Here is a 25,870-nt window from a genome sequence, read left to right as displayed (position 1 = left end):
CCCATTTACTCACACCCCTTGAGGGGGAAGAGCATATCCAGGCAAGGCCCCGGTTGCTCACGTTTACAACAACCCGAAGGATTCACGAGGCACTTTCGTTCCTTCAGGGTCCTGCCGTAAGGACTTCCTGGAGCTATTTGCCATTTGCACCCTTCTTCTTGTCCTGAACAGGGTACCCCTATGTACCATTCAGCCTCTGGATTGCCCTGTAACTCCGCCACTTGCTGTGTCAACCATCATGCCCAGGGCCCCCCACCAAAGCAGGCACTCTTACTTACACCCTGCTGATTTTAGGGCATCACCCAGGTCCAAACAAAACATGTCCATGCCCAACTAGACAAAACATCCTGTGGTCTCGGCATGCAGGATTCTCATAAAGCCAGGAACCCCTTTGTTCAGTGAATTTTGCCCCTGACGCTGTTTACCCTCCTGTGAGAAATTTCAATGGCCTCTCCAGACCCGGACAATTTCCATTTACCTCTGACATGGTTATCAGTCCTATTGGATGGACAATTCACATCTACCTCTGCAGGTGTATCTTGGCCCTATCGGGGAAACCTTGCGATGTATGCACCAAAGAGACCAGGCCTAATTCACCAAGCCCTTCTGATTTTGTTTGATTTTAAATTAAAGTTGAACCAAACCCTCATGCTGGGTGTACTTGTGCATGGTTTATTTACTCTTCCGTAGGCAGGTTTGATGGCCTCCACTTAAATTGGGAACTACTATTCTCTGATTTAAACCACAGCTTTATTTACCCCTATGGGCATGTTCAATGGCTTTCCTGGGGTTGTGGCAACTGATCTCTACTTTTACCACTTTTCACTAACAAATCCCTATGGTCCCCTTTGCGCCAATAAGGGCTTCTTTTTAGATGGTTCTGCGTCATGTGTTTACCCATTACCGCCCGTCCCTGGTATAAGGCTTCACTGGTAATCATAGTGGAGTTCGCCTTCAAGGCCATTGGTATAATTGTTAACAGTTATTGATTGTGGCCGCAGAATACCCTTCTCTCTACCACTGACCTCCGTGGTATGGGAGTACGGCGCAGCCAGAGATATTACCATAGACATTGAAACTACTGCTCTCCTCTTGACCAGGCTTATGCGTGGTATATTCCCTTGTTCACTGTGTACCATTATATGCAGTTCCATATATTGACTAAGCCCTTGGTAACCACCCTTGCTTGGCAAGTCCACATTTGGGGTTCAGTGATGACAGTGTGCGTTACCAAGAGAAATGTGGACCCCCCAGAGAATGTCATGGGGCGGGGAGTCTTGTGAGAGATGGTGTGTCACCATGTTGGTGTCCCGACCCGAGTAGTAGCCCATAGACCGCTTAAGCCAAAGGTATATCAGAGTGCCAAAAATTGGGATTTGAGGACATGGGCTAAAACATATGAGCAGGTGTACCTGCACCTTCTTAAATGTGGATGCAAGACGTGCATTGGTAGTTGTCCGAATTTGTGCTCCAACCCATCATTTCCAACACTGTTGAGGTAACAGTACTCTTTTAGGAACGACATGCCCACACCCCACTTGACTGAATAGCCCTCTCCATGTGTGGCCCATAAACCTATTTTTGCTAAAGGTATACCAGTGTGTCGAACAGATGCAATTGCTTTTGGATTGTGATAACCTGTATTGAATCATAAAAAGCAATTTACCTGCACCTTCACTAAAAATGCATATGTGTTCTGGTGGTTGTCAGCATATGTGCTCCAAACCCATCTATCTCACCACCATTGAGGCCACTGCACACTTTTAGATGACAATTAACGCAGCCCACCTGGCTGAGAGGCAGCAGGTTGCATTGGCTTAATTGCAGTGATTTGCAGAGGTTTTTTGATTCCTGGCCCATAGCGAACACATTAATGGTGTCATATCTGGTTAGAGGGAATGTATGCATTGTGCCCACTATTGCAGTCCCAAGACCCTATCTTGGCGTGACAACTCGTGCAGCCCACCAGGTTGCAGCTGTGACCCTTGGTGCCCAATCCCGCTATGGCCTTAGTTCACTTAGTTTTCCCCAGAATTGACACCGTGATCCTCGGCGTGAAATGGATCGGCAGCTGGGTGGGGGAGGTACATATACCTGCCCCCCGCCCACTGGCGCGCCGGAAATAGAGTAGCGTTTGGACATCCGGGCAGTCCAAACTCTAGCCCTGTTGTGTTTGTGCCGTCATGTGGCACTAAGGAGGCCGCCCTCCAATGGGGTCCCCCTGCGTGGGCCACAGGCAGCCTCATTCTGCCGTTATGTGTTGCAGAGCGCTCCTGGTCATTCCTCCCCGATATCTGCTGGGGCTTAAGAGACAGGGTGCTGGATGACTGCAGCGGCAGCGGCCGGAGCTCCTCAAGATGTGGTCATCTTCATGCACATCTGTGCCTTACCCACACTGATTTTGGCCAAACCCATGTCTTCAAGTCTTTGCAGATATGAGCTTGCGTCAAGATCCATGGTTGGATGCACAGGAATGGCCATGAACCATCCGTGGAATGCTTCCTTAAAGCAGAGTAATGCAAGGCAGAGTATTGGCCGGAATGACTTTTGGTTACAAACCAACAAAAATCACCATTTGAATTGGTTTGTAAAGAACAACCTGGATTTTGCTTCAGGTCTGTGTTAGATGAGTGATGCAAACTCGATGCAACATCTTTCTGGTTCTAGGCTACAGTGTCTCCATGTCCTGGCTGAGATAGCGGGCTTGAAAAATTAAAAATATAACCAAAGGCGTGGGAACCGTTTCCTGCTAGAGAAGAGGAACTGACTATGATGGTGACATAAACCCATACAGAAGTTTTTCTCAGAAGAGTGACCAACTCTAACCACAGACCCTGGGTGTCACAGCTGGTGAGAGGGGAGGAGGCATCCCTGCCGCAGAGGGCTGGAGGAGGCTGGAGACAGGGCAAGAGCAGGCACTCTCACTGCACACAGGAAAGGATCAGATTGTGGAAGGCTCGGGAGTGCTGTCTCTTCAGACAGGGGAGTGAGGACCCAGGGCGGGTTCTGCACACTCAAGTCTTCTCCCAGCTCAAGTGTGAGCTCAGCTCGTGGAGTTTGACGCACAATGGTGATTTCCCTGAAGAGCTGGAGGCCGGGTGGACGAGTTCATGGCGGCTGGGGCTGGATCCACACAGGTGAGGCAAGTGACAGTGAGACTCTATGACCGGTGCCTGTAGTTTCTGCGCACAGGAGACTCCCAGGGTCACACATTGTGTCATCTAGAGATAGAGGACACTGACCTCACATCATTACTAATAATTGCATTGTCGGTACCTTCAAAATCTAAGATTGTGGAAAGTCATGTCTCCCATGAATGACGTAAGCATGACGTAGGCAGGGAGATGAAAGAGGCAGGCGTGTTTCTGAATTGTTCTTTAATATGTTCTTTCATTGTTTGTATAATGCACATACAAGACCTTGAGAAGTCTCCCAAGATCATAGGTTGGGAATGAAAGAGGTGAAGGAGTAACACAGGGTGAGTGTTCCTACAGTTAGTGCACTACAGTTACAAAATGTGAACTATTTGTGTGCACTATTGGTCCTAATTGTGAACTACTCTTGAACCATTGTTATAAGGTGATCTAATGCCTCCTAATCTCCAGGGTGAGAGTTGTTTACTGTCCATGACCTTCATCCGGGGCCACGTGCACTGGTATCTGGGAGACCTTCATCTCTTTGCATGACCTTCATGAGACCTTGATCCACAAGGAGATGAACTGGGAGAAGGTGAAGAGTAGGGAGCCTGATGTGTGGACAGAGCCCTCTCCAGAAAAGAACCGCCTTGTGGAACAGTGGTGGGTGGTCTTTGCAACCACCACTCTGCACTGAGGATTCCCCCGCCATCCTAATCTGGCAGGCAGGGCCCGCCACCGCACGGCTGGCTGTAGCGGGCCTTCCGCCATCGTAATGACCCCCTATATTTTTACAAATGATATTAAACACTTCCATATTTTTTAAAATCAATATTACTTACCTAAAACACAATATTCGTGCAACTCGATATTTCTTCCTCAATATTCTTTCTCTGCACCAGAACTCACACTCTTTCCCATAGTCAACAGATTCTTGAAACTCTTGACCAGCACTTAGGCCATAACTTCACCACATATTTTATAAGATTCACCAGAGAAACCCTCTGCCTCTGGTTCCTCTGTCTCTCGGTCCTTGATAGCCTCCTCAATTCCTCTTCGTGATCAGTGCCTGGGTACCCCCATGGAGGACAAGAAGCGCTTTACAAATCAACTGACTGATTAATTGATTGATTAATTGATTGATCTCCCAAACGCCCCCTATCTTTTGCCCAACCTTCAGAATTCTTACTTTTGAAGGTATTCCTGAAAGTGAGTTGAGCCTGGCTATGATCTCTCTGACGTGTAAGGGGCCTGGTGGGAGTGGAGGACCCCCCTTGGTCTTTTGTGTGGGTTGTACTCCTCACCTTTGTGTCTTGAAAGTGTGTATTGCCATCTCTCTCATCGTCAGTTGTGCTGCTGAGAACCATCCTTCCTTCTCCTCCTCTCGTGTGATGCTCTTTTCGTTGCAAGGTCCTAAATTACAGATTTCACTTCCTTTTCACATACAAAGCTCCAGCGAGCAGTGGGCGTCCTTCCTTCCTTCCTTCATTCCTTCATATGTTTCTGCTGCGATTCTCACAAGAAGGGATTGAACATCTTAGGACTGAACTCTACAAGCTATGAGAATCCATGGATCAATAACATTTGGTGATAAATTCTCTACAGAAGACAGGTTAGTAGCAGTCATCCTCAAGCTAGCCTCAGAACCATGCTCATCAAAAGGGGTTGGCCACACTGTGATGGGCATCGCTCCCTTCCAATGGGCAACCAGCCTGCGTAACAGGCATGTCCCTCCTCCAATGGGAAGTACAAGCTGTGGGTGGGCCAAGAGATGATTTACTGTTCGATGCTCTTCACTTCTCCTTAAGTAACTAAGCTTTGATGGTCATGAAAGGTGACACACGGACAACGCAAAGTCAACAATAAGATTTGCAAAGCCGCGCAAGGAGATTTGTGGCACGTCACACAGCTTTGTAAAGAAATGTCACACAATGAAGTTACAGGAGCTGCGTTTCACAGCATTTCTACTTGGGGGGCATTATACGGGGGGAGTGTTGCCATGCGTCCACCCATGGAGGATGGCACATTCCCAAATTTACAACGACGAGTAACCCAGGGGATGTGTGAACACTGGAGTGTATCGAGGAGAAGCGTCTTTATTTCTCCTCATTATTTTCTCTTTCCACAGGAGCGGCATTCTGCAGCGCACATAGAAAGAGAACATGTCTCGATGCCTTCATTTTGTGCAGGAAGTTATAATTTCCTGCACAAAAACAATCATGTCTGTACTGCAGGCGCTATTGTGCACCATGGGGCCTGCGTTGGCGCTAGGCAGCACACCGGGCATCAGTGCAAGGGGAGAGCTGGAATGATCCATATCTTTGTAAATAGTGTGTATTTCTGCTCCCTCCCTTTCACGCAGCGCAGAAGCGTTGCTTGGGGCGCTGCAGGGCGTGAAAGTTTAGTAAATGCGCCCTACATGAGGTGAGAACCTACAGGTAGGTCACTCTGTTCCAGAGACCCTCAGATCTCCAAACCCACAGATTTATTGATCCAGTCCAGTGAGGCGGCTTCGAGGAGGGGATTGATGAGATGCAGACCCCTGGTATTGCCAATATCTGCCATCAGGGCTGGTGGCGGAAGTGACGCGTCTTTCATGGTAGGCGTGGCCACGTCTGTGACCCTACAGCTGACTCCACGGCACCCCCTCGTGTCTGTCCAGAAGCAAAGGTTGACGGGTTAAACTGCTGAAGCCTTTGTAATGGACATTAGGGGTCTCGGTCAGTGATGCTGCCCAGGTTTGTGGAGACTGGTCCAGGTTACTGAGTTAACACCGAGGGGGTTGAAGAGACAAGACCCTGGTTTACACCTCACTCTCTGTGGGAGCAGGACACAGGCTGGGTTTACCGGAGCTTGATTAAACTGTTTTTAGGTTGTGTATTATACGGTAACCCTGGCATAGGATTATGGAGTTAACTGTGGGAATAACTATATATATTTTTTCAGGAAGTTTTTCTCGAATGAATTGTGATAATTGCGTATTTATTTTAAATAAGTTGTGTAGGACTTCAAGTGTAGAAGTTGTAGCTCTGCACTGAAATTGTGATGCTTTTGTGTAATCCCTTCATCTTGTTACAGTTGACTTTGTCTCTTCGCACCCACTGGTGTCTGTTGTTTTTGGGGTTCACCCGCAGCGCCTCTAATGTTGTTTTTCTTCTGTGTTTTCTTTCAGCCTGGGTGACGTCAGTCTGGGTGACGTCATTGTTCCAGTGCACAGCGGCGCAGCTGTCAATCACTCCAGATGTGGTGACCGCGGCGGTGGGAGACACCGTCACTCTGTCTGTGCGTTACGAGGCGCGTTTATGGTACTGTGTCTGGTACAGGGGCGGAGAGGCACGCGCAGATGACTACATCCTCGGTCTCGATGGCAGCGATCCTCCTTACTATGGTCGTAAATCCACCGGCCGAGAGTCTGTGCTCCTGGACGGGTCTCTGCGGATCACAGATGTGCAGACGGATCACACCGGAAACTACACCGTGGAAATCCACATGATCCCAGGGGGGCTACAGGAGGCCACAGCACAGCTCAGGGTGCACGGTAAGGTCGGCCACACCTGTCCTGTCACTGCCACCCAGGCCTGGTTCTAGGGCGGTGCGATGGGTGCCACCGCACCGGGAGCTGACTTGGGGTCGGGGCATCATTTTCCCAAGTATATTATCATTTTAAAAGCACCTCCTGCTGCGGCGTTTCTGACCTCCAGTAATTTTAAGGCATCAATTAAAATGTCAAGGAAACTCCGGAGATTACTCGTCTTCCTGGAGAGAGACCGGAGGTTTGCCTGGTGGAGCTTTGTCTCATCCTAAGGTAGTGCAGAGGGTTAAAGTCCCTGCTGCTAAGAACGTGTGCGATGCAAACAACAAAGTGCATATAATGTAAATAGGTCAGTGGGTTCCTGCTTTTTCAAGAGAGATCCTTTTGTTACTTGTCCTTTATAAGTCAAAATTCTAATATAGAACATTGAGCTATTAACTGCCATCAAAGAGCTGCAAACTGCGTGGTATATGTTAGAGCTATATGCTTTTTTTGCCCAGTCTTTCATCATCCTAATCTTGCCCAAAGGGTTCATTTGATTAGAAAACAATTCTTATTATTAAAGAGAACCCCTAACCGTGATGTTACGTTTTACATTCTGAATTAGCGCCTTACCAGATCAAGGACTCTTAAACTATATTGCCTACCAGTATCGATGGCATGTCACTCCTACACTACTCCTCGTAGTCCTGTCTGTTGTAACATTTCCTATACACTGATTTACACACATATCATTGTCTCTGTGCAATGTGTGTGTGATCTAAAGTGCTCTGACACCTTACACTGGCATGAGAGGTTCTATAAATGGAAATGAATCTGAGAGACAGAGGTTAAGGAGACTTGAGGGGGCACTGGTAAAGGGTGCTAGCGAGGGAATCCGTGGCAGAGGTGCTCAATGGGGGGGCGCCAACAGACATTGACGCACAGACCGCCACCAGTGTTAAGGCCGGCCCTGCTGCACCTGTACACACTTGTCTCACTCCAGGAGCTCAGGGTCTTCTGTGACCCTCGGACACTTGTCTTACTCCAGGAGCTCAGGGTCTTGTGTGACCCTCGGACACTTGTCTTACTCCAGGAGCTCGGGGTCTCGTGTGACCCTTGGACACTTGTCTTACTCCAGGAGCTTATGGTCTTGTGTGACCCTCGGACACTTGTCTTACTCCAGGAGCTCGGGGTCTTGTGTGACCCTCGGACACTTGTCTCACTCCAGGAGCTCGGAGTCTTGTGTGACCCTCAGACACTTGTCTTACTCCAGGAGCTCGGGGTCTTGTGTGTGACTCTCTGACACTTGTCTTACTCCAGGAGCTCAGGGTCTTGTGTGACCCTCGGACACTTGTCTTACTTCAGGAGCTCGGGGTCTTGTGTGACCCTCGGACACTTGTCTTACTCCAGGAGCTCGGGGTCTCGTGTGACCCTCGGACACTTGTCTCAATCCTGGAGCTCGGGGTCATGTGTGACCCATGGACACTTGTCTTACTCCAGGAGCTCAGGGTCTTGTGTGTGACTCTCGGACACTTGTCTTACTCCAGGAGCTCGGGGTCTTGTGTGACCCTCGGACACTTGTCTTACTCCAGGAGCTCGGGGTCTCGTGTGACCCTCGGACACTTGTCTCAATCCTGGAGCTCGGGGTCTTGTGTGACCCATGGACGCTTGTCTTACTCCAGGAGCTCAGGGTCTTGTGTGTGACTCTCGGACACTTGTCTTACTCCAGGAGCTCATGGTCTTGTGTGATCCTTGGACGCTTGTCTTACTCCAGGAGCTCGGGGTCTTGTGTGACCCTCAGACACTTGTCTCACTCCAGGAGCTCGAGGTCTTGTGTGACCCTCAGACACTTGTCTTACTCCGGGAGCTCGGGGTCTTGTGTGACCCTCGGACACTTGTCTTACTCCAGGAGCTCGGGGTCTTGCGTGACCCTCGGACACTTGTCTTACTCCAGGAGCTCGGGGTCTTGTGTGACCCTCAACACTTGTCTTACTCCAGGAGCTCGGGGTCTTGTGTGACCCTCGACACTTGTCTTACTCCAGGAGCTCGGGGTCTTGTGTGACCCTCGGACACTTGTCTTACTCCAGTAGCTCGGGGTCGTGTGTGACCCTTGGACACTTGTCTTACTCCAGGAGCTCGGGGTCTTGTGTGACCCCTGGACACTTCTCTTACTTCAGGAGCTCAGGGTCTTGTGTGACCCTCGGACACTTGTCTTACTCCAGGAGCTCTGGGTCTTGTGTGACCCTCGGACACTTGTCTCACTCAAGGAGCTCGGGGTCTTGTGTGACCCTCAGACACTTGTTTTACTCCAGGAGCTAAGGGTCTTGTGTGACCCTCGGACACTTGTCTTACTCCAGGAGCTCAGGGTCTTGTGTGACCCTCGGACACTTGTCTTACTCCAAGAGCTAAGGGTCTTGTGTGACCCTCGGACACTTGTCTTACTCTGGGTTCTCGGGGTCTTGTGTGACCCTCGACACTTGTCTTACTCCATGAGCTCAGGGTCTTGTGTGACCCTCAGACACTTGTCTTACTCCAGGAGCTCGGGGTCTTGTGTGACCCTCGGACACTTGTCTCACTCCAGGAGCTCGGGGTCTTATGTGACCCTCGGACACTTGTCTTACTCCAGGAGCTCGGGGTCTTGTGTGACCCTCGGACACTTGTCTTACTCCCGGAGCTCAGGGTCTTGTGTGACCCTCGGACACTTGTCTTACTCCAGGAGCTCGGGGTCTTGTGTGACCCTCGGACACTTGTCTTACTCCAGGAGCTCGGGTCGTGTGTGACCCTCGGACACTTGTCTCACTCCAGGAGCTCGAGGTCTTGTGTGACCCTCAGACACTTGTCTTACTCCAGGAGCTCAGGGTCTTGTGTGACCCTCCAACACTTGTCTTACTCCAGGAGCTCGGACTCTTGTGTGACCGTCAGACACTTGTACTTCTCAGTCAGTGGTGATTGGGAGCCCGGGGGATGGGGAGGATGCAGGTGGCCACACTACAGCTCAGAGTGCACGGTAAGGTTGGTCACACCTGTCCTGTCAGTGCCACATGCATACACTTGTCTTACTCCTGGAGCTCGGGGTCTTGTGTGACCCTCGGACACTTGTCATTCTCCAGGAGCTCGGGGTCTTGTGTGTGACCCTCGGACACTTGTCTTACTCCTGGAGCTCAGGGTCCTGTGTGACCCTCAGACACTTGTCTTACTCCAGGAGCTCGGGGTCTTGTGGGACCCTCGGACACTTGTCTCACTCTAGGAGCTCAAGTCTTGTGTGACCCTCGGACACTTGTCTTACTCCAGGAGCTCAGGGTCTTGTGTGACCCTCGGACACTTGTCTTACTCCAGGAGCTCGGGGTCTTGTGTGACCCTCGGACACTTGTCTTACTCCAGGAGCTCGGGGTCTTGTGTGACCCACGGACACTTGTCTTACTCCAGGAGCTCAGGGTCTTGTGTGACCCTGGGACACTTGTCTTACTCCAGGAGCTCAGGGTCTTGTGTGACCCTCGGACAATTGTCTTACTCCAGGAGCTCTTGGTCTTGTGTGACCCTCAGAAACTTGTCTTACTCCAGGAGCTCGGGGTCTTGTGTGACCCTCGGACACTTGTCTTACTCCAGGAGCTCGGGGTCTTGTGTGACCCACGGACACTTGTCTTACTCCATGAGCTCGGGGTCTTGTGTGACCCACGGACACTTGTCTTACTCCAGGAGCTCGGGGTCTTGTGTGACCCTCGGACACTTGTCTTACTCCAGGAGCTCGGGGTCTCTTGTGACCCTCGGACACTTGTCTTACTCCAGGAGTTCGGGGTCTTGTGTGACCCACGGACACTTGTCTTACTCCAGGAGCTCAGGGTCTTGTGTGACCCTCGGACACTTGTCTTACTCCAGGAGCTTGGGGTCTTGTGTGACCCTGGGACACTTGTCTTACTCCAGGAGCTCAGGGTCTTGTGTGACCCTCGGACACTTGTCTCACTCCAGGAGCTCAGGGTCTTGTGTGACCCTCGGACACTTGTCTTACTCTAGGAGCTCGGGGTCTTGTGTGACCCTGGGACACTTGTCTTACTCCAGGAGCTCAGGGTCTTGTGTGACCCTCAGACACTTGTCTCACTCCAGGAGCTTGGGGTCTTGTGTGTGACCCTTGGACACTTGTCTTACTCCAGGAGCTCGAGGTCTTGTGTAATCCTCAGACACTTGTCTTACTCCAGGAGCTTGGGGTCTTGTGTGACCCTCGGACACTTGTCTCACTCCAAGAGCTCGGGGTCTTGTGTGTGACCCTGGGACACTTGTCTTACTCCAGGAGCTCAGGGTCTTGTGTGACCCTCAGACACTTGTCTCACTCCAGGAGCTTGGGGTCTTGTGTGTGACCCTTGGACACTTGTCTTACTCCAGGAGCTCGAGGTCTTGTGTAATCCTCAGACACTTGTCTTACTCCAGGAGCTCTTGGTCTTGTGTGACCCTCGGACACTTGTCTTACTCCAGGAGCTCGGGGTCTTGTGTGACCCTCGGACACTTGTCTTACTCCAGGAGCTCGGGGTCTTGTGTGACCCACGGACACTTGTCTTACTCCAGGAGCTCAGGGTCTTGTGTGACCCTGGGACACTTGTCTTACTCCAGGAGCTCAGGGTCTTGTGTGACCCTCGGACAATTGTCTTACTCCAGGAGCTCTTGGTCTTGTGTGACCCTCAGAAACTTGTCTTACTCCAGGAGCTCGGGGTCTTGTGTGACCCTCGGACACTTGTCTTACTCCTGGAGCTCGGGGTCTTGTGTGACCCACGGACACTTCTCTTACTCCATGAGCTCGGGGTCTTGTGTGACCCACGGACACTTGTCTTACTCCAGGAGCTCGGGGTCTTGTGTGACCCTCGGACACTTGTCTTACTCCAGGAGCTCGGGGTCTCTTGTGACCCTCGGACACTTGTCTTACTCCAGGAGTTCGGGGTCTTGTGTGACCCACGGACACTTGTCTTACTCCAGGAGCTCAGGGTCTTGTGTGACCCTCGGACACTTGTCTTACTCCAGGAGCTTGGGGTCTTGTGTGACCCTGGGACACTTGTCTTACTCCAGGAGCTCAGGGTCTTGTGTGACCCTCGGACACTTGTCTCACTCCAGGAGCTCAGGGTCTTGTGTGACCCTCGGACACTTGTCTTACTCTAGGAGCTCGGGGTCTTGTGTGACCCTGGGACACTTGTCTTACTCCAGGAGCTCAGGGTCTTGTGTGACCCTCAGACACTTGTCTCACTCCAGGAGCTTGGGGTCTTGTGTGTGACCCTTGGACACTTGTCTTACTCCAGGAGCTCGAGGTCTTGTGTAATCCTCAGACACTTGTCTTACTCCAGGAGCTTGGGGTCTTGTGTGACCCTCGGACACTTGTCTCACTCCAAGAGCTCGGGGTCTTGTGTGTGACCCTGGGACACTTGTCTTACTCCAGGAGCTCAGGGTCTTGTGTGACCCTCAGACACTTGTCTCACTCCAGGAGCTTGGGGTCTTGTGTGTGACCCTTGGACACTTGTCTTACTCCAGGAGCTCGAGGTCTTGTGTAATCCTCAGACACTTGTCTTACTCCAGGAGCTTGGGGTCTTGTGTGACCCTCGGACACTTGTCTCACTCCAGGAGCTCGGGGTCTTGTGTGTGACCCTCGGACACTTGCACTTCTCAGTCCGCAGTGATTGTGTGCAGGGCCGGCCCTTGGGTGGTGATGTTGGTGCCACTGCACCAGGCGCTGACTTTTGAGGGGGGCGTGTTTTCAAGTACAATACGTTTCATAAGCACCTGCTGCGGCGCACTGGCCTCCAGCAACTTTATTGCAACCATAAAAGAGTCCAGACGTCTCTGGAGATCGATGGATCTGCTGCAGAGATTGGTGTTTTGATTTGATTTGAAGTTGTGACTCCTCATAAAGTAGCACAGAGGAGTAATGTGCCTGCTGCAAAGCACGCGTGCCCTACGGATCACAAAGAGCATATAATGGAAATAGATCAGTGCGTACCTCAGAGATGTCTGGAAGTCTGTGTCCTGTGAGGCAGATCCTTCGGGATCCGGCGGGAGCCTTGGAAATGCAGACCGGCAAGATGCTTCTTTGGTGCCTGTTTGAACAGGGGAGTCCCTCCTTGACCACAAGAGAGATCCTTCCGTCTTCTAGTCGAAATAGAATGTCGAAGTTCCAGGATATATGTTGCAGAGTTTCATCCAGGGTAATCTAAAGTCCCAGGGACTGGATTCCTATACTTATACTAAGTTTAGGGGTTGGACTAACTCTAAGGTCCCACCTATGAGAGGACCTGGGGAGGGGGTGGTTACACCCCTTCCCCTTTGTGTAGTTTTGCACCAGAGCTGGGGCTGAGTGCCCCAGCAACTGGTTTGAACTAGGGTATGCACAGGGACACCTTGTCTGCCCCAGGCACTGTCTGAAAAGCATTCACTGAATGCACCCACCCTGCCCCAATACACTAAAGCCTGTCTGGGGAGGAGGTTACACCTCCCTGGACAGGAAACCTATTCTTCAGGCCTCCCCTGCCCGAGTTTCGTCCAGCAGCAGGAGGTCAGACTCATGTCTGTGGCAGCAGCATCCATTTTGTGATGCTGAAGGCTATTTTAAACTATTACCGGTCAGGTAAGTGTGTACATGTCTTCTCCTTCTAGAAGGGTGGAATTCTACCCATGCCGCCTGGACTGGCGGGGGGGGGGGGGGGGGGGGGGTAGCATTCAGTAGTGTTTGACACAAAAACCAACATGTTTTGATGCAGCCATTCCAAAGTTAGCATTTACCGCGATGTTATAATGCACTTAAGAGTGTTTGGTATAGCTGAATGACTGAACAGCTATATGCAATGCCTTGGCGGGCAAAAGAAGGCATTGCAAGAAGCTCGAAAGAGACTGGCAGAGGCAGTATGATGCAACCTCTAAACAGTCCTATAGAGAAGCGGTGAAAGCATATCACCGGGACATTACAGCAGAAAAGAAGTCCTTTCTAGCCAGAAGGATTGAGGAAGCAGATAGCTCCTGTAAAGAGATTTTCAAGATTGTCAAAGAGTTTATCGCTCCCACCTGCTGTACTCCCACGTCTTCCTTTTCGGAACCGTGGATAACTGATCTAGCAGAATTTTTCACCAACAAAATTCTCACAATCCAAGCGGCCTTGAAAGGAACATATAATGTCTCTGTTTCCAGCCCTGAGGTTGATGATCCTCTTGTTCCCTGGTTACACCAATCCGATCCGGACAAAGTTATAACCGGTCCCATTCTTGACTGTTTCCCTGTCCTAGAGCTCCATACTTCGCTGGACCTCTTGGCCAAACTGAAATCAGGCTCTCCGCTTGACCCTTGCCCCGCCAAATGTCTTGCAACCTTGGCGCCCGTTCTTAACCCTATCATGAACCCCATCATTAATCTGTCCCTGAGCACCGGCAAGGTTCCCACTTCTTGGAAACAGGCCCTCGTCCTTCCTCTTATTAAAAAGCCCAATGTGGATCCTAAACTGCACTCCAATTACAGGCCAATCTCGCTGTTGCCTGCTCTGGCGAAAATAGCATGTGCACACCACCCTATCCCACTTTGTAGAGTCGAATTCCTTACTTCACCAGTCACAGTCCGGGTTCAGATCCAACCTGAGTACAGAAACCGCTTTACTCGAGGTGACCGAGGCTGTGAAGGAAACTCTGGACAGTGGTGGAAAGGCCATGCTTATCATGCTAGATCTGTCGGCGGCCTTTGACACGGTTCCCCATGACCTTCTCCTTACTAGACTCTGGGAGATTGGTCTTAGGGGAACGGTGCTCAAATGGTTTCAATCTTTTCTGGCCGACCGCAGACAAACAATCTGGGCTCCCCCTTTCTCCGCCGCAATGCCGCAGCTTGAGGTAGGGGTCCCGCAGGGATCTATACTCAGCCCCTCTCTTTTTAACATCGTTTTGACACCCTTAGCGGCGCTAGTGGAGGAGCATGGGGCCCAGATCGTCTCCTATGCGGATGACACGCAGCAACTGTTCACATGTGACAGGGGCTGTGATTTCGACGGAGCCGCCATCTTGAGGTGTCTTGAGGCTGTGTTTGACTGGTTCGGGAAAAGCCGCCTCAAATGCAACTCGGACAAGTCCGAGATCCTGTTCTTTGGGTGTCCCGCCGACCCGAGATGGAAGCACTGGTGGCCTTCGGCCATGTTCCCGCCAGCCAGCGATTCTGTAACAGCTAAGAATCTGGGCATCAGGTGGATAATACTCTCTCCTTTAAGGCCCAAGTAGCAGGTCTGACGGGGAAGTGCTTTGCCATCTTAAGGATGTTGAGAAAGTTTTTGCCGTTCCTATCCTTGGAGCACAGAAAGATCACGGTGCAGGCTCTGATAGGTTCGCGCTTGGACTACTCTAACATCCTTTACTTGGGTCTCCCCGAGTATCTCCTGACCCGCCTGCAGGTCGTCCAGAATTCGGCAGCCAGAGCCATAGTCGGTCTAACCAGAAGAACTAGGGCCAGCGACCTTCTTAAAGCTCTGCACTGGCTGCCGATCCGCAAACGCATCACCTTCAAGACCTTAACAATAGCGTTCAAGGCTCTGCATAACTTCGGTGCAGTGTATCTACAAAAAAGGGTCAATTTCTACCTTCCATCTAGACCCTTGAGGTCCGCTGCCCAGGCCAGGGCAATAGTGCCGGCAGTGCGACGTGCACGATGTGGAGGTTGTTCCTTTAGCTACCTTGCCCCTCGTCTCTGGAACACATTACCTCTGACCTTACGAGCCAGTTCCAACCTGCTCACTTTTAGAAAGGAGCTTAAGACTCTTCTCTTTGCCCAATAATTCTGTTTCCTCTGAGCACCTGGCGTTGCTGGTGGTATTTCTGTTAGTTGCTGGTATTTGTTTTTGATCTGCAGCGCCGGGACGCTCTTCGGAGCAGCTGAGCGCTTTACAAAACCCCCAGTAACATGACATAACATAACATACGGAAGTGATTCCGAAAGCTGCAGAGGGGCTCAGCTCATGCTTGGGCACCCTCTCACACAAAACCAAGCACTCTGCCTTCAGGATTGTCAAGGCCTGGAATGGGAGCGACTTATAGGTTTATATGTGTCTGTATTTAAAGGTTTACATAGCTAACCTACATCTTAGTAAGGGGTACAAGCACCACCTTACCCAGGCTGCAGTAGCAGACCTGTGGTGCCATTTTGGAAGGTTTCCCAGGGGTGGCATAATACATGCTTCAGCCCCTGGTAGGCCTCTGGGATACCTATGCCTTTGGTACCTAAGGTACCATATACTAGGGACTCATAAGGGTAACCCAGTAACCAATATGAAGTGTACCTAATGTACATGAAATCAATTTAAAGAGGAAGCAGCTAGGCTGGGGTCCTGGTTAGCAGGGCCCCAGCCAGACTAAAGTCGATAAATCAGTGAAGCACAACAAAAAGTGGGGATAACCATAGTAAGCAGACCCTATTCTCCTACACAACCCCCAAACGCAGGGACATTAAAATAACCTTGAACAGTTGAGTCTTCATGTTCTATGTGGGAATATCTGGAGAGTTAATTTGCATTGGAATGGTTACTCCCAGGTCTATGTTCCACTGTATAGTCTATCCCCTGTAGGGAAATGGACCACCTGAGCAGTTTGGGATTTTCACCCTTCATCTGTTTTAGCCATAAGAGTGGCCTATGGTCAGTCTGAACAGTGAAGTGAATGCCAAACAAGTATGGCCTCAGCTTCTTCAGAGCCCAAACCACGGCAAAGGCCTCCCTCTCAATCGCTGACCAACGTTTCTCTCTAGGGGTCCGCCTTCTGTTAATAAAAGCTACTGGCAAACATGGTGCAAGATACTAATGGGTGGAAATCAAGGCTTATCTGAAGCTATTCCTACTGAAAATGGCCTGAAACAAGGTTGCTTGTTAGCGCCGTTGCTGTTTTCTCTATATATAGCTGATCTACCTGATTGTTTTAATTGTGCTGAGGGAGACGCCCCAAAGATATGTAAACGGTCAATTGTTATGGTTTTTTTTTTAAATAGTTTTTATTATTATTGCAAGAAGAGCATCATCATTTAGCATACATAAGGAAAAATAACAAAATACAAATTTTTCACCTTGTAGTTGAAACAGAGGAATACAGTACATAGTTAATGGATATTTGAATATGAATACAAATACACATACAAATTAGACTGGTCTCATCAAATAGCTTTACGCCGTATCAAATAAATGTTCACCAGATTTTTTCCCTCCCTTACAGTGCCCTGCGACCTCTTAATTTTGCTAATGCTAACTCCATTGTGTGTATTTCATTAATGAGGCCCCACCACTTCATAATGTGGGGAGGTTCCTTGGATATCCAAGACCTAGCTATGACTAGTCTTGCACAGGCAAATACTATAGATATCAGCTCTTTATGATTACTATTAATGTCTTGTATATCTAACAAAATCAAATGAGCCGAAAGTGATGGGGATACTATTTGTTTACTGTTAAGATCGTCTGTTATTCCCTTCCAGAACAGAACGAGCTCCGGACAATGGAAGAACATGTGCTCAATGCCTGCTGCTTCCAAGTTGCATTTCGGACATTTAGTACGATCGCTAGCGAGGTTTCCCAATGTCCATCTAGCGATTCTTTGAGGTGTATAATATAATTGACTGACAGTTCTATACAATTGCAACCTTAGGTTAGAAGATTGTACTACCTGATTGATTTGGCAAAGTGATGCTGAAATCCGATTAGGACTGATATGAATTCCTAATCTGTTGGACCATTTATCTGCCATTTTCCCACAATCGTCTATCTTGCCTAAGCTTAGACACCCATAACTCTCACTTATGAGTGACTTAGTTCGATCCGAATAAAGACATTTTAAAGCATCTGAATGATCGACTTCCTTAATTTTCATTTTACTGACTAAGAAATCCCTGATCTGGATGTATTTAAAATACATACCGCCATTTAATTTATATAGGAGTTTTAGTGTGGTGAAGCGTAGGAAACCATCTGGACCGTATAAATCCCCCAAAGTGTTTATGCCATATCCTGCCCATTGAGTTCCTGCTCTGTCTGAGAAAATCCCTGGCAATCCTGGCTTCCCCCATGGTTGAAGTTCAGCATTAAAGAAAGAAATTTTATCTAAAATCATAATTTGGTCCCAATTTTTTTTAATGTGTCTGGCAGTCTTAAATTTTACTCTCTTGAAGTAGTTTGGGTCATGTACGCGGAACAAAAATTGGTTGCAGTCTGATCCCAACATAAATTGATGAAAAAATAGCGAACTTTCGTTTTTTAGGAGACTACGTACACGACGAAAAAAGGTTGGAAAAAAATATAGCTTAAAATCCGGAAAATTTAAACCTCCTTTTTCAATTGGCAACTTCAAGAGCGTGATAGATTTACGTGCTTTTTTATATCCCCATAAGAAACTACTATAAATGCCCTCTAGTTTAAAAAAAAAAGAATATTAAGTTGCAGTGGGATGGATCTAAATAAATAAAAAACTTTAGGTAAAATCTTCATTTTATTACGTTTATACGTCCTACCAAACTAAGTGGTATCTTGTGCCAATTTCTTAAAGATTCAGTTACTTCCTTCAGCAGTGGCTCATAGTTCAATGTTAATATTTTGTCAACATCAGCCGCTATCTTTATTCCTAAGTAGATAGCATTTGAGCAAAGACCCGGTATCAGTTGAGCGGGTTTATAATTAGCGATGACTTGAGTTTTGCTCACATTTAATTTGTATCCTGACACATCTCCAAATGTTATTGCTTCCTCAAATATCTCTGGGATAGCCCTAACTAAATCTGTGGTAAATACTGCTATATTGTCCGCAAAAGCAGTTATTTTTAAACTCTTCCCACCATGTTGCACAGGGATGATGTTGTCTTTAGCCACCAGCGCATTTAAAAACAGCTCCAAGGATAGGGCGAAGAGCAGGGGGGACAACGGGCAACCTTGCCTTGTTCCCTTCTCTATTGAAAAATTCGGTGAGTTAGTTCCTGCATAACTTATCTTTGCCGTTGGATGGTCATATAAAGAGCGAACCCATCCAAGATATTGTCCGCGTATGCCAAAAGCCCTCAATACCGCCCACAAGTACTCCCACCCCACTCGATCAAATGCTTTTTCTGCATCCAACATAACCATTCCTAGTGGGGTGAGAGTAGTTGAAGCCACATCAAATGCTGTAATGGCCGTATTAATATGGGCAGGGGTGTCTCTCCCCATCACAAACCCATGTTGTTGACTATTCACTAACTCAGGCATAATAGGAGCCAGCCGGTTTGCTAAAATTTTGGCGAAGACTTTAGCGTCTGCATTGATCAATGAAATGGGCCGGTATGACCCACATTCTTCTGGAGATTTACCTTTTTTTTTAAAAAAACATTATTTTTGCAGTTTTCCACGATAGAGGGGCATTTCTTGTTTCCCCAATAAAATCTATTACTAGCTGTAAAAGCGGGAGAAGCTCCTGAGTACATATCCTGTAGAGCTCTATAGGTAGGCAGTCTTCCCCAGATGCCTTGCCCGAGGGTAATGCCTGAATAGCAGTTTTTATTTCAGTAGCTGTTATTTTAGAGCTAAGGTGCTTCATAGCTTCATTGTCTGGTTGGATGGGCATATATTTATCTAAATATTGTAAGATATTTTCTTTGGTGGGAGTTTTTTCCGGAGTGTATAGATTACAGTAGTATTTAGCGAATTGATCTAAAATCTGATCCGGTTGGTTATAGCTGTGAGAATTTAAGCCTTTTATTGATTTATTAGTTGTTTTAGCTTTCTTATCCGCTGCTTTATAGGCAAGCACTTTGACGATTCTGTCCCACCCTTCGTATTGTGCCACATGATATTTGTGAATTTTAGCACAATAAATTTCTCCCTGAGCATCTTTTTCACTGCTGACTGCAATGTCACTAAATCAGTTCTTAACTCCTCGACATTTGATTTCCCTTGTGTGAGGGCCTCTACTAACTGTTGTGACAATAGTAAAATATTAGAGGTGATTGATTTTATATCCCTCCGATTCTCAGCGTTCTTTCTTAAGATATATTGTTGGGTAAAGCCTCTTATACTACATTTACAAGCGTCCCACACAAAATTGATCGTTGTAGAATTGATGTTAAATTCTATGAATTCTCTTATATGTTCCTTTATGTAAGATATAAATACAGCATCCATAAATAAGTGTCTAGGAAATGTAAAGTGTCGGGGTGTTCGCTTCCTGTCAAGGATGTTAAATTCTAACAGTATAGGATTGTGATCTGATGAAACTCTTGGGCAGAGTTCTATATTACAATTCTCCAGAATACTATCTGTTGCCCACACAATATCTATTCGGGAGCATACTTTATGGGGTGCCGAATAATACATATACCCTGCTACGTTAGGATGCTTAGTGCGCCAGACATCTTTCAAATTATATAGCCTACCCAATTCTACAATTGCTGCCCTAACTTTACGCATCCTTATGAAGTACCTTGTCTTGTAGAGTCTATCTTCTAATCCATCACACAGTTAAAATCCCCCATTATCAGCAATTCCCCCTCCCATTCCAATAGCTCTATGGTTAGCTGTTCATACAGCTTAGGCTCATCAATGTTAGGCCCATAAACCAGACAAAATACATAATGCTTATGTTCTAATTGCACCTGGGTTATTACCCACCTCCCCCTTGTATCAGCTGCTGTTTTGATAGTTTCCATCCTTAAATGTTTCTGTTTCAGAATTGCCACCCCCCGAATTGATGCCCCTAAAGTTGAACAAACAACAAGCTCATACCCCATTTGAGACAGAAGTTTATGATCTTTAAACCCAATATGAGTTTCTGAGATTAATGCTATATGAGGTTTATACATATTTAATTCTTCCTGTAAAAGTCTCCTCTTATATTTACTATTGAGACCAGCAACGTTCCATGCCAAACATCTAAAGAAAAACATGTCTTATAGCTGTATGTTTACCTTTCCTCTATATATCAAATATATTAAGAAAAAAAAATATTTAACTTTATTAATGTTAACCATCATTCCTTCTTGCAATGCGTGTTTTGGGGAGAATCAAGATGGCGGATTGACTCCGCCAAGTGAAGGAGGCAGTGCTGGAGGCTCCCAACTTTCCCCTTTTTTGATGTATGAGGAGAGGGCGGTTTGATTCTTATAGAAGCCACAAAAAGTCACCGGGAATAGGAGGAATCGGAGAGGTCGAATCACCGGGCTTTTCTGACCTGTGAGCCAGCTTGTGATAACGCGCATGCTGAGATTTTTTATTCGTTTGAGCTGGCAGAAGCTGTCGGCGCTGAGACTGCTGCATACTCAGCCGCTTGCGGGTCGGTGGACCTGGTGGGCGGGCCTCGCCTTGCTCCCTGCTCTATCCAGCGCTGGTCACCGAGAGAGCTCTTCAAACCGTAAAACGCTGGAGGCAAAATTGGAGGCAAAGCGGCGAGCGGAGGAGACCATGGCCCCAAAACAGAACACACGGTCGACTCGGGCTGTGAAAAACGCCAAGATCGACTCCCCACCTACAACGAACACAGCCGTGAAGGTAATAAGTGGGGAATCCTGTGCAACTGTGGATGGGAGTAAAGTAATTGAACACTCGGTGCCGGTTGGGACAGCTGCTCAGATCATAGCCCAGGGGGTGTCTAACCCATTGATGCGACCTCCCTCATTTGTTGCAAATTTGAAACAATGTAACAGTAATATGAATGGCAGCAACATTGTATCTGGCATGTTTAACAAGGGCCATACTGAGAACCCAGGTTTAGCACAGATTTTATTAGATAACATGCCTGCTAAGGAAACCCTAACAGGGCTTGAGAGTTTCAGCTCTAACAAAGAAGTTAAAAATGTATCGGTTTCTCAAGAGCAGTCTGGCAAGGAGACTGAGCTAGGTATTGCAATGGAACGAGTTGATGAAGCAGAAATCGATTTAACTAATGCAGGTTTAAGTGAAACTGTCTATGCCACTGGGGAAGCCTTCGGCTTGCTAAAGGACCTGGGAAACCATGTCCCCCTATGTATTACCGGCTCGAGTGAGGACCACCCTGACAGACAGACCGAGTCTTTGTTACGCTTAAGCTCAAATACTCCTGCCATTCAGCTACAAGCAAAGGAGATGATTATCCTAGATAATGATAGCGGTCCCATTGTGGGGCTAGAGGAAGCAGAATCAGATGAGTGTCCAAGCATAGAATACAAAGAGATACCAGATGAGGAGGAGACGGGAATTGCCAATAGTAGAGCAAATACTTCTAGGCCACCCGGGCTTGAAAAAGAGGAAAATGAAAGCGAAATCTAAGCTGAAGAAAATTGGTGGCAATCCTATGACTACGACTAAAGACACCTCTTCGGCTAATAGAGGTAACAAAGCTATTAGAGATGAAAGCCCCTTAAGGAAATGGATACAGGCGAAAGGAGGGGTCAAAAATATGGCCCTAAGACTATCAGGCACAAGCCCAGAAGAACACTTAAACTTAAGGGGCAAAGGGAATCCATCTCTAAAATCTGGGGACTCTAGCTCCCCAGTGTTGTTGACCGAAGTGTCTTGCTCTTCTGTACCCACTGTTGCTATTGATATTGTGGGGGCCAGCATTGATACAGATAAAACTGACACCCCTGTCTTGGCCACCTCTCTTACCAATGCCAACACTGAGACCATCATACAGCCAACTGTTTGCACCCCAGCTATAGCTCCAGTATCCATTTTAGCTTCGACGCTTACTAATGAGCTGCCGTCTGGGATAGAAGCAGGGGGAATGGAACACTCAATTACCTCCTCTACTGACTTAATCATGCAGACTTTAATGGCGCAAAGACAAGAAGGCCAACAATATTTCCTCAAACTGCGAGAAGACAATACTAAACTACAGACTTTTATGATGGAAGTATCTAGCAAACTGGGGGGGGGGTAACCCAAGAAATCGAAGAGATTAATCAAAAAGTAGTAGAGGTGGAAGAAGGGGCTGCCCGAACTGATTCACTAGTTCATTCACATACTAAACGAATTGCCAAACTAGAAGCTAAAGTAGAGGACATGGAAAATCGGGCAAGAAGGCACAATCTCACACTTTTTGGGATCCCGGAAGGTTCAGAAGGTGCTGACCCCGATCCTATGTGGTAAAACTGTTCCAGAAGGCATTCATTGACTTATCAGACTGGGATTGGGACTCCCAATTACAACGAGTGCATAGACTGCCTATCTTTCAAAAAAACAAAAGTAGTACATTTCCACGCCCTTATTGATAAACTTTAGGAATTTCTTGTTGAAGCAGGCGGTCTCTCTAAAAGCCAGATCAAATAATCCTATAACAATTGACAATCTAACATTTTTTGTACTCTCAGACTTGAGTAAAGATACCATGGATAGGCGCTGGAAACTACGCCAGTCAATTGATCCATTCAAAGCTATTGGATGTACGGTTTATCTGCAGGAGCCAGCTCGCCTCAAGGTGATCAGAAATGGCCAAGTGTATTTCTTTATGGACACAAAGGAGGCCGAACTGGCATTAGCCAAATTTAGCACCTGAAGATGGTCAGCAGATGGTGTGATTGATAATCTGTTCTCTCTTTTCCTTCTATTATCTCTTCTTTTTGCTTTTCTTGGGGGATTAGCTTACTAATTAGTCAATAAGTAAACAACATAAGAATTGACACACGTTTGTTTTGATTTGGATACTTGCCCATTCTCTTCTTACGAGGAGAAAATAAATGTTTTTTTTTTGGGGGGGACAGTCGGTGCCAGCCTTCGTGCCTGTCGCTTCGCGACGCTGCCATTCCAGCGGCAGCAGGGTATAGAGGGGTGTTCTCCCTACAGGGACTCGTGGGTGGGGTGGGTTAATTAGGTCTAAAAGGGAGAACATTTTATTGCAAGAAGGAATGATGATTAACGGTCAATTGTTATGTTATGTTACATATTTTTATATAGCGCTCAGCTGCCTCAGCTAAGGGGCGTCCCGGCGCTTATCAAACAGCAAGAAGAGGAAATGCCTCTAGCACAGTACAGCAGGCCCTAACATAATAGTACAAAGGGTCTAATCTGAGGGGAAAAGATAAGTCTTAATGGCTTTCCTGAAAGTCAGGAGATTGTTTAAGCCACGCAGCTGAGACGGCAAGGCATTCCACAGTTTCACAGCCAAATAGCGGAATGAGCGGCCACCCATACGAGAACGTTTCACCCGAGGGACTGCTACCAGGTGCTAGCCTTCCGAACGCAAGGATCGTCGGGCAAACATATGGGGTCAGAAGAGGGCAGAGCATAGGTGGAGTCGCGAACTTCAGGATCTTGAATGAAAGACAAAGAACGTTGAATTGGATCCGTTTGGCCACAGGCAGCCAATGGAGTTTACTCAAGGTGTCCGCAACTGGATGAAAGCGGGAGAGGCCTATGTCTACTTTATGCGGATGATATTGTATTAATGGACTTAACCCCTATTGGGTTGAACAGAAAGTTGATTTCCATGCAGAACTATACAGTCGATAACTTCTTGAAAATTAATGTTTCAAAAAGTAACATTTTAGTAATGAAATGTAAGAAAAATAGAAAATTATGTAATTTCAATTGGCACATAGGTTCTGAAAAATTGGAGGTCATAGACTCATATCCTTATTTTGGGAAACTAATAGCAGGTAACACAAAGAACAAACTCCATATTGAACACAGTGCATCTAAAGCTGTATCACACGCCAATGGTTTGCGTATTTTTTATAATGCTATGGGTATTGTATTGTATTGTATTTGTATTTGTATCACGCAACTGTCACCCTAAGGGTATCCTGGCGCCCAAACAGGAAGTAGTCATATGGAACAACAATACACTGGCTGTCATGACATGTAAAACAGCCGCCAGTTCCATTAAATGGAGTTAAGGGGAATTAAACTTTGGCAAACAGCCATGTTTTCAGACTCTTTCTAAATCCAAGCAGGGTGTCAATTTGCCTGATGTTCTGGGGAAGCTCGTTCCACATCCTAGATGCGGAGGTGCAGAAGGCTCTTTTTACATGTATTAATGGTTTCTTTAAGTAAAAATTCCATCAACGCTGCTTTATGCCATTGAATCCATCCCCGTCAAAGATTGGAATTTTTTGGACAGAATCGAAGGTCAGATATTAAGCAAATTGTGTAATTTTAATACTTTAGTCCCAACGGCTGCTATTAGGCTGGAATTTGGCTTAATAAGCTCCTACATTCAAGGTTTAGCTAGGGTTTTATGTTGGGGATACCAGTTGAAAAATTCCGAGCGAGGCTCATTAAGAGGGATCATGTGTCAAGAAGTTTTTGGTGTTCGGGCAACTAATTATTCCTTTTATCATGATTTTTTATTTGCACAAACAACCTTCTCTATACAAGAAGATTTAGTGAGTACTCTTCTTCCTTCAGAATTTAAATCTTTCTAAAAAACCTTTAGTGGTAAGATTAGTTTTAAAAGAGACAATTAATTCTGTAATTCCAAAAAGACATTAGAGTTAATTGCGAGGACAAACACCCCAAAATTTTCCCAAAAATATGTATATTGGAATTTACGGCATGGAACCCGAAGACTTCTCACACTATGTCGCATGAATCTTCTACCTTTACACGATCTAACTGCACACTGGTCCCCAAATCCGAGTAATGGAAAAATCTGTAACCCTTGCAATTTGAGTGTTCAGACCTTGGATCATGTCTTGTTTATATGTCCTGCATTTACCTCGAGCCGCCGCCGTTGGCTACGGCCAATGTTCTTACAAACTGGCGTCAAAAATGTGACTTCAACACGCGATTTTCTACTTCGTCCAAAAAATGAGGCAGTGTGTTTACAACTTTTTAATTATTTTAAGGAGTTCATGTGTATATGTTAATCCTGTTTTCTGCTGCTGTTTGCAAAAGAGGGAGATGCTGTGTTTTTTCCACCTTCCGTTCTGCTGCTAGCTTATTACACAAGTACTGCGGCTACTGTATTGCTTTCTGGTTAGGATAGGATACGCTTTATAAATTCCATTCGCTGCTAAAATCAAACACTCTGCTGAGGATGAATTCTACATTTTATCTTGTATTTTAAATTGTTGATAGTTATTGCCCCCTGTACATTTTTGTTCTCTTCAGGATACATCTTGCCATTTTTTTCTGTTTACTGTTTGTGGAATGAGTGCTGCTGTATTTACATTTTCTTGTATTAATTTGTATGTATTTTATGTGGACCTCATCTGAGTTCCAAATCTTAATAAATATTTGAATTGAATTCAATACAAGAAACTGGCTGGTCCTGACCTTCATCATTCAATTGTGACAGCACAGCCCC

The 25,870-nt window shown here is 47.1% G+C and overlaps 1 protein-coding gene across 2 annotated transcripts in view; it reads left to right on the top strand.

The window, feature by feature from the left end:
* The first annotated feature begins 2,808 nt into the window (after positions 1–2,808).
* Positions 2,809–25,870, top strand: part of LOC147706615 (uncharacterized) — a 190,873-nt gene continuing 167,811 nt past the window's right edge. Inside the window, exons 1-2 of one of the 2 annotated variants that reach the window (XM_086933105.1) lie at positions 2,809–3,137; positions 6,307–6,672. In XM_086933105.1, coding sequence (XP_086789231.1) covers positions 3,068–3,137; positions 6,307–6,672 — 436 coding nt within the window. In that variant the 5' untranslated portion in view covers positions 2,809–3,067. The remainder of the gene's footprint in view (positions 3,138–6,306; positions 6,673–25,870) is intronic. The other variant, XM_086933106.1, reaches the window with a different exon arrangement.

This window comes from Lissotriton vulgaris, chromosome 7 (assembly GCF_964263255.1).
Source record: "Lissotriton vulgaris chromosome 7, aLisVul1.2, whole genome shotgun sequence".
NCBI classification, from domain to species: Eukaryota; Metazoa; Chordata; class Amphibia; order Caudata; family Salamandridae; genus Lissotriton; species Lissotriton vulgaris.
The sequence above is the reverse complement of the archived record's forward strand: the minus strand, read 5'-3'. Positions and strand labels throughout refer to the sequence as shown.